A 9,793-nucleotide genomic window follows, 5' to 3' on the forward strand; every position below is an offset into this window, starting at 1 on the left:
ATCAAAAACAATACTAGCCTATAATAACATAGCTAAAGAGCCCATTATTGAAGGCCCAACTCCTTTTTTCTTTCCCTATAAAACCCTAACCCTCCCCTCAACATTCCCTTGTATTTTCTCATTTCCAAAAAAATCAAAACAGAAGTTGCTACACTAAGGAGAAGGGGAAGACCAAAAGTTCAAGGTCGGCAATGTGGAGGCCAAAATCAAACGATGGATTTGAGCTCGTTTTCAGTGGCTATGGCTCGGACTCTTCATGTTCAAGTCACTTTCTAGACCGAAGACCAGGCGTAGAAACACGTATGTCATCAAGGTCCTATCCCCAGACTCAAACGCAGACCCAGAACCAGACTTCGTTTCTTACTTCACTTCATCAAAACCCAAAAAGGCAAAGGTCGTTCACCACTCTGGACGCCTCAACCCCATTTCAGTGGCTGACCATCTTTACGAAAACAAGCACAGTGCACTTCTAGCAAGGACCCATCTGTATTCTTTTGGCAACGTGCGGTCCTCCATTGACGTTGACTGTCTTATACCACTCAAGGAAGTGTCAACTCTGGACGTGAACTGTGTTGCCGATGGTTGGAAGTTTGTTCCTCCCCTCCCATGGCTTCTCCTAGATATTGCCCTCACACTCTCGTTCTCGATGGCAAGTTGTATGTTTTCGGCGGTTTCGAAACGGCCTCTTCGCTACATGGCTCTGGGTGGATGGAGGTTTTTGACCCAAGCACGAAGAAATGGACTTCATTGCCAAACCCTCCAACTGAAATCAGTGAGCATGAGATGATATACGGAGTTGTTGAACCGAAAAAAGTGATTTTTTTGAGTGATCTTAGGTACCCATTTGCGTTTCAGACTTATGATGTGAAATCTAAAGCTTGGACAGCACGCAGGAGTGCTTATCCCTTTGAAATATTCTCTAATGGGGTTCATCCTAGAGCTACGACTGTTGGCAGTACTCTCTTTTGGGTTTCGCTCGTTTGGGACTCCTTTGAGAATCTAGATGGTTGTTGTGTACATGCTTACCGTATGGATGATGTTAATGATTCTGGTGATGTGTATTTCAAGGGCAGTTTCGATATCGACCGTATGGTTGAGCTTGACAATGGTGTCACTGCTAAGTACCCTCCTGGAGGTTTGCACCATTTAGGTGATCACAAGTTCTGTTTTTTGTTGACCACTCTCAACTATGAACATGGCAAAACTAGTAGTTATGTTAATTGTATCATACTTGACATTTCTCCAACATGTGATGAGGATGGTGAGGGTCATAATAAGTTGAATATTTCCATTCTGTCCAACCATAAGTATTCCGTGCCGAGCTACTTTACCCTCTTGGATAGCTTGTTGCTGTAAGTTTACTGTGATTTCTCTCTATATCTCTTTACTCTTGCCGTTGTCATGCCAAATAATAATTTTGATTATTATATTTTGGGAAATTTATATAGCATACAGTTTTTTGAACTAAAATCGTGACTTCAAGTCACAATTTTAGTTGGAAATTGTGAATTTAAGTTATAATTTCAGTGCAAAAATGGTGAGTGTGTATACTATGTGTGAAAGTGAGTGTGAAATAGACATTGCTCTTATGTGGTTTACTGCCCAAACAAACAAATAGTGGCTGTGGCTAGCATTAACAACAACAGAATACCTATTTCATACATCTACCTAATTTATCTTACAAAGCTTATGACTAGACATTATACTGAGCATTTCTAAAGGCTTGTGTGTGTGTGTGTGTATTTATATATTCCTGTAGAGGATGTGGTTGCCTTCTTAATTGTTCTAGCTTATGTGAAGCCCCTGTCATCCATTAACTCTTTAACATATCATCCTCTTCCAATTTCCTCATTACGGTGTAAAATTTTTGAAGATCCTAAGTTCAAATATATCTACATAATTTATCTTACAAAACTTATGACTAGGCATTATATCGAGCATTTCTAAGGCTTATGTGTGTGTGTGTATATATATATATATATTCCTGTAGAGGGTGTGGTTGCCTTCTAAATTTTTCTAGCTTATGTGAAGCCCCTGTATCCATTAACTCTTAAACATATCATCCTCTCCTAATTTCCTCATCATGGTGTTAAAAAATTTGAAGATCCTAAGTTCAAATATTCCTTGTACCCCAAGCCACTCTGATTTGTAAGTTTTGCAAGAATTGTATTATTCCAGCTCTCTCTAAGTTCCCAAGCATTTACAATATACTAAGATGCTGCATCTTATCAAAAAGTCCCATGGTCTTTTAAATCATATATGCGATCCTTTGTAGTGTGGCACCTCTAATGGAGCCCAATTATCATTTTTTTTATTCCCTTTAATCTTTGCCCTACACGTGCACTTGGAAGGGCTTATCTGATGTGCAGCTAAAGATAATAACATTATTGTTAATCATTTATGAAAATACACCAACTTGTAGGAATGGCGGCCTTTATACATCAAAGAAGAAGAATCCAAAGTTATCAAATGAAACAAGTGTAATGTTCACTTCTTCCCAAGATGAGCTTCAGAGGTCACACATTGACAACAACAACAATATCCTCAAGAACACAAAGGATGCTATTATAACACTGCAGGGAGTTTTGGAGGGGAAGCATGATCAAATTATAGATGAGACACTACATCAGTACAAGGTTTCTTCAGATATATGGTGGTCTTCTCTCTACAAAAAGATTGAAGGTCAGTTTTAATAACTTCGCAGTGTACACAAGTTCCTTTTTTATTTGTAAATATATGCTTACTCCCATGGAAGCCTTCATGTTTCAGAATTTGGATATAGTAATGGCTCATTGGATTATTTCTTTCTTCATTACTAACCTGGAAGGCTGGAAATTCTATATTCTTACCTTTTATGTCTTGTTACATTTGCTTGTCTGCAAGTACAATCAATGCTTAACCATATGAAGTTAAACACATTTGTTAATGTAATTGTTTTGGTAAGATATTTTAAGTCTGTTTGCCTGCCTTTGTATTCACTATAGTTGAAAACATTTTTTTAGCTCTTACGTTTAGATAATATCATTTATATTTTTGGTGTGGCAAGGTGTGGATGTGAGGTTCCTTCATGATTTTAGCGATTAGGAGGAGAAACCAGTTCTGGAGTTTCTTCAACTTCTGGAGTCTAATACTCCTTAATCTGTGAGTGGGGACCATGTGAGTTGCATATTGAAAAAGAGTGGGGACTTTGATATCCATTCTTACTATATTATGCTTAAAGGTTCCTCTTTTGTTGTCGTTCAGAGTTTCTTGGGTTTATCAAGAATAGTGATAGAGCTGTTGTTTAGATGGAGGAATTGGTTGGGGAAGTACTCCTTTGACATTTGGAATTTGGCAGTGTCTTGTTTGATGTAAATCATTTGGAGGGAGTGTAATATTTGCACTTCTGAGGATGAGTAGAGTTTTGGGACTCAACTTCTTGCCTCATTTATGGGCTCTTTGTTTGATTGGTCTTGAGTTTGGGAACTCACATCTAGCAATTCCCCTCCAATGTTTATAGATTTGTGTCTTCCTTGTACATAGGGAATGCTCTATGATGTTCAATGATAAATGAAACACACCTTCATGACAGTCATCTTAATGAATAGAATTTGCCCATTTATCGAGAATATATTATTAAAATTTAGCTTTCCCTTTGTTTTTTACTGTGCTACAATGTTTAGGAATTGATTGGAAAACTTTAATAGTTGAAGAATAATAATGTTCCCATATGCTTTTATCTGATATTAGCCTTTTGTTGCAGGTCTTGTTGCAATTAGCAAGTTAGCTCACGACAGGCTTCAACAATCAGAATATGATTTTTAGGGCAAAGCTTTAGATTGGGACCATGTTGAAATGTCAATGACAACACATTGAAACTTACAATGTCTTGTTGATTGAGAGTAGGAATCAGTAATATAGACAACTAGGACTTTTAATCATTTTTGTAGAATGATATATGTGGCTAATCACAATTGATCTGTTGATGATCCATATCTGACCCCAAGTTTTTGGACTAAGGTTTTGTTTTTGTTATAAAAGTTTGATTATATAGATTTCGTTAGCTGTTGCAGCTTTTCAATATCAATCAAATAATATTTGAATGTAGCTTATACTTGAGGTAAGATTCACAGAAGTAGCCTTTTGGTAATCTTGGCAAACTGCCAAGCACACATAGGCTGCCGGCGACAGATGAGCAACCAAAATGGTATGTTCATCTTCAAGATGGTCAGAGAGTTGGATCCTCCTGGAGAGGGTTCTTATGAGTTTGCAAAAGCTGTTGTACCAGAAAGTAACCTCAGTTTCAGCGGAGTTGTTGCCTCAACGTTAATCTGTACTTAACTCTCGAGATATCAATATCAAAAACACTCTTTAAATATGTATTGTACAATATATTTACCCAAAGCCCACCCAGTGGCCGGGAATACTTCAGACCTACTGAAATAAAATCACGTCTGGGGAATGTAAAGAAAGAAAACATATCCAGCAAGCTTAAAATGTTTCATTTTCCATAAAAGTCTTAAACCATGGAATCTTTTAGTGAGTTTTGAACTTCCCTGCTATACAACCCATATTTGGGGAATATGAGGGGGGGGGGCGGGGGATAATAAAACCTTACTTCTGGTGGTATTCACCAAACTTGGTTCATATCAACTGGCAAATTATAGGTTTCCCAAACACCAGACTACACAGAGAAAGGGTAAAACAAAATAGAAATACTTAGGAGAGTTATGTAAAAAAATTAAGCTGTGATCTTGTATGAATTGAAGATGAACCTAAATTCTTGAGTGATAGATTGAGAAAAGAGAGAATTATGTAACTGATGGTTATCTGTTTAATGAAATCTCAAATATTATCCAAACAAAAAAAAGATATAAATGATAAAAATTGTCATGTCAACTCGTCATCGTTATTAGAGTAATCCATTACATGACATATGATAGCCAAACTATTCTTTGATATATTCAAGCAGATATGAGTTGAGGGTATTCCACTGTCCGTTTTTTATCAGAAGCTTGTGATTTAGTTTTTGATACGGCAAGTAGGGGAAAGCAATTCTTAATTGTTGGTACCAAAAATAAAGCAGCCGATTCAGTAGCACGGGCTGCAATAAGGGCCCGTTGTCATTATGTTAATAAAAGTTGGCTAGGAAATATGTTGTGAATTGGTATACTACAGAAAGAATACTCCATAAGCTCAAGGACTTGAGAATGGAACAAAAGATGGGGAGGCTCATTTGTCTTCCGAAAAGAGATTCTTCTATGTTAAAGAGATTTGATAATGATTATCATGACAACTCATCATCGTTATTAGAGTAATCCATCACATGACATATATGATAGCCAAGCTATGTTTTGACATATTCAAGTGTGCGTACGCAAATGGGCTTTAACCAAGATGAACCAATATTTGGGATCACAACTTATTTATATGGTGGGTTTAAGAGTTTACTACTATGAGTGGTTCTTTGCCGGGCAACCCAATAGTACCCCTAATTTTGGTGAACTCTCCTCTCTCTTCTGGTTGCTCTCTTCCCCATTGATACTATCGCTCCTTTTCCTTTCTATTTTCTCTCTCCACTTGCCAACCCCCATCTCTCATTCTGTTCTCCTATTTATAGCCTCAGATGGGTGGAGGGGTCATGATTGCTTCCAAACTTCACTCGTGTGGGTGGTGTGGGGTTTGGTATCATTGTTTTTGGTAAGAAGATGCTCTGCTATGAACAGTGGTAGTGGCATTGGAACTGGTTCCAGCCTCCAAAAGACTAATCGGCAGCGATATTCCCCAAGGCAATACCAGGTAGCCAAGGACATAGGATGTTCTCGGCACGTGCATTTCCTGATCAATGCACAACTGATCGGCGTAAGCCTTTGCCGATGTTCATGAAGAGAGGGACCCATTTTGGATATTTGGGCTCATGTTGGGCCTAAAAGAGTGTTCGGATTAAGACCACGGGTCCAATGGGGTTAGAGTTATAAACCGTATTATAAGGCCAGGGCCCAAGGCCCATTGGGCTTGGGGCCCTGCCCCGTACATCAAGCATATTTGAGTTGAGGGGATGTCATTTTCTCATTTGGAAAGTTGAAGAACATAATTTGGCAAATGATATAGTTTCTTGTATCAGAAAGAATGTCTAAAATTGATATAGAACCACTTATTTATATAGAATATAGCTCCTTTTTTTTTTTTTAAGAGATTACAGCTCCTTGTACACAGCTCCTTAAGTCAATGCAACTAGTGAGGCTACGAGGGTACAGCTTTTTCCAAGCTACCATGTCGGCCTCCAAACTCTCAATATTTATCGTTTTTTCTCCATCTTGGTCCAGTCATGCTCTCACATTATTGTTTTTATAATAAGAAGGATTTCCTCGCAGAGTTGGTAATTTATTCCTCTTACAACAATTGATATTAAAACCATTAGATTAGGAATCCCTCAAAAAAAAAAAAAAAAAAAAAACCCACCACTTTGAACCAAGGACTTTCTTTTTTTTTATAAGAAAACTTCCATTAGACCCGAAATTGAAATACAACAAAGCAAGAGGAGTAGCCTAGTTACATGCGATCCATGTGGATTAGGTTTCTCACTACTGGAGGAGACACACCCCTCCACACTTGGTTAATATCATTACATCTAACAAATAGGGCCAACTCATGCGCTACCCTATTGTAATCCCTTTTTAGATGCTGGATCTGTCAGCTGCTAAATCCTTCAAGGAAACAAAGAATACCACGGACAATATGGCCGAATTCTCCACTAAAATCCTTGGATGAAATGCTTTGAACTACCGAGAGTGAGTCAGATTCAACAATAAATTGGTGAAGGTCCATTTCCCTTGCAAGTAGGATCCCCGCCTTAACTGCTAAAACTTCAGTCTCCTTCACAAAAAAATTGCCTGGGAGTACTTTACAAAGTGTAGCAACAACCTCTCCCTTAAAATCCCTTATAACCACTCCTATACTTGATTACCTTCCCTCATCTGTAGTTGCCCCATCAGCATTTATCTTGAATACCTCAACTGGTGGCTTTTTCCAACAAACCTCACTGGCCAAAGGACCCAACAAACAAAACTTCGCAGCTTCTTTATAATCAGAGAGCATACTTATTGCATAATTCCAGACCTGATCAGCCCCCTGATTGACCAACTCAAACACTCTCAGATTTCTACTATGCCAAATTGCCCAAGCTACCACGACCATAAGCTCCAAGTCTCTAGGAGTTTCTGAGTAATACTAGAAACACATGAATTGACACAATTTTGTGCTACAACTCGTCACGTGGCGAATTATGATTGGTAAAAGTGTGATGGTGGGCCATGTGGGAACACTTTTTCCAATCATAACTCGCTATGTGGCGAGTTGTGATACAAAATTGTGCCAATTTATGTGTCACTAGCACTACTTGTAATTTCTTTATTCCAAACTACCTAATATAAGTACTTCCTTAATTATGTTTTCTTTCATTGTTAGTTGAATTTTCATAAGCGTGGGTTTTCTTTCTAGGCCATGGAATCGGAAATCGAATGATGTTTGGGGATGGGATTTCTTGGGAGACAAGTAAGGCATTTCTATGTAAAGCATTCAAAATAATAGTAATTAGCACTCAATTCAAATATGTTGGAAATCCCTTTTCTCATCAACTCACATTATATTTAAAAATGTAGCAATCAGTTCATTTGTTAACTCAATGTGACTTGAAAGTGAAAAGACTAAGTAAGATATATTATTCACAATTCACTCACTCTCAAACAATCACAATCCGCTCTCCGCATTTGCGCTTATTGAAATCTTCAAAAATCCTAATTTTTCATCATAACATCAAGGACGTGATTGAGTTTGGATTGAACTTGATACTTTTTCGTATTCCAATGCACACTACGTTTTTTGACAAGTCTACTGAAGACATGAAGGTATGTATTCGTGAAGGGAAAAAAGAAAAAGAAAAAAGATTTACGCTTAAGGACATGTGGCACATTTTTTGAAGTTCTCTTCATTTAGGGTTCTAAATCCATTAAATTTGCATTTATATCAAATTATTAATTCATTAAATTAGCCAATAGAGTAAATGTATATATTAATTATTTATAGTTGTGCATTAATTATTTATATCAAATGAATTTATATGATTATTTTTATAAACTCTATCTAAGATAATTTTTAGTTGAAATAATAATAATAAATTTAGAATATGACATTATTATTCATGTTTAGTTGTCTTGACAACAATTGACACAGAAGCCATAAAAAAATTATATAGTTGTGAATTCAGTAAAATAAATCTTAGTTCTTTAAATTTTTGAACTCCTTTCAGTCACAAGTAATATATATGAGTGAGTGTTTGTGTGTGTGCGTGTATGTAATAAAATAAATATATTTATTTTGTTATAGTATAATGAAATTTTAATATAATTTTTCTAAGATCTATATAAGAAACAATTTATTTTATGTGAAAAAAATTGAAACACTATATTATGCAAAAATTGAAGCAATGCCCAACAGAAAGGGGAAACAATTAGTAACACATAATCAAGAACATAAAAAAAAAAAAAATGAAGTATATATGCGTTTTTTTAGTAGTCATGAAACATGCTTATCTATTAACCACTTATCATACAATTTTTAATTTGTGAACACATATATAGTGTGATTTCTATTTTGTCTATAAAATAACTAAATATTACAATTTTTTAGAAAGAAATTTATTCAAAAAAATTGTATACATCGATAATAGGGATCTAAATTATGAATGTCTCTATTGGAAATTGAAGTGTCAACCAATTAATATACAAGATTCTTGATAAACTTATTGAAATATTGGAAAAAACTAATATTTTTACATCATACTTGAAAGAACCTCATCTACCCAGGAAAAGACACACACACATTACAAACTAAATTGGAGCAAGAATCCTTGTTAGGTCAATTATTTCCAGTTAGGTCAGAATGTTTTAATGGAATGTCGAATTTGAAGGTAAACAGAATATCTAAAGCTACTTTCTTATCACTAGTCAAAGTATGACATGATGTGCGGTATATTTATTATTAGTTTTTTTAAATATTTAAATAATTTTTCTGTAAAAATTGTAATCTTTAGTGTTCTTTATTAATAAAACAGAAAAAAAAAAAAAAAAAAAAAAAAGACCAATGTAGTGATTTGATCATACTATATATGTTTACAAATTTAAAAATTTCATGATATAATGATTTTTATATATAAGCATGTTTCACACATGCTCAATAATACAAATATATAAATAAATAAAAACATAAATATATTTTAATTTTAATTTCTTTTACATTCTTGATTGTGTCATTAAATTTTTTTTCTTCATTTGCTAAAATTAAAATTTTTTTTTGAAGCTGATAATTCATAAACACAAAACCAAAAAATAAATAAAATCAAAAAAACTAATAGATTAATTTTAATCTATATAAAAATTTTATATATAATTTTTTTTTTTGTACAAGGTCAGGGTTTATTTGAACCTCCTAGGCCGGCCTAGGAGGTTCAAATAATTAAATATGGTTAGACACGATTTATCATAGTGGTATATCTTCCATATGAATTAATACATGAATTTTATCAAAATCTTATTCATCTTTTAAAAGATCTGTTATATATATATACATGAAATACTGAAGAGACAAAGTAAGTTACTATCACTGATTTTTCTATTGCTCGGTTTTTGTTTATGTTTTTCCTTTCTGAAACACTAACATGAAAGCTCTTAGATCCATTTAGTCATTACTATTAACTTTTTCTTTATCAATTTTGCAATTTCTTGAATTCACGTAAATGACACCAATTTTCCAAACT

General features: G+C 34.9%; 1 protein-coding gene across 1 annotated transcript; it reads left to right on the forward strand.

The window, feature by feature from the left end:
- Window positions 1–606: 606 nt before the first annotated feature.
- Window positions 607–3,804, forward strand: LOC142635462 (uncharacterized). Its single transcript, XM_075809611.1, has 3 exons — window positions 607–1,352; window positions 2,423–2,682; window positions 3,743–3,804. The coding sequence occupies exons 1-3, from the start codon at window positions 607–609 to the stop codon at window positions 3,802–3,804; spliced, it is 1,068 nt and encodes a 355-aa protein (XP_075665726.1).
- The last annotated feature ends 5,989 nt before the right edge of the window (window positions 3,805–9,793 follow it).

Source organism: Castanea sativa, chromosome 5 (genome assembly GCF_040712315.1).
Source record: "Castanea sativa cultivar Marrone di Chiusa Pesio chromosome 5, ASM4071231v1".
NCBI classification, from domain to species: domain Eukaryota; kingdom Viridiplantae; phylum Streptophyta; class Magnoliopsida; order Fagales; family Fagaceae; genus Castanea; species Castanea sativa.

Excerpts from the sequence above, each read along its gene's own strand:
- LOC142635462 (XM_075809611.1), top strand. The coding sequence starts at position 607 with ATGGCTTCTCCTAGATATTGCCCTCACACTCTCGTTCTCGATGGCAAG. Across the intron at positions 1,353-2,422 it reads CTCTTGGATAGCTTGTTGCT|GAATGGCGGCCTTTATACAT; the intron begins GTAAGTTTACTG and ends ACCAACTTGTAG. Across the intron at positions 2,683-3,742 it reads TCTCTACAAAAAGATTGAAG|GTCTTGTTGCAATTAGCAAG; the intron begins GTCAGTTTTAAT and ends CTTTTGTTGCAG.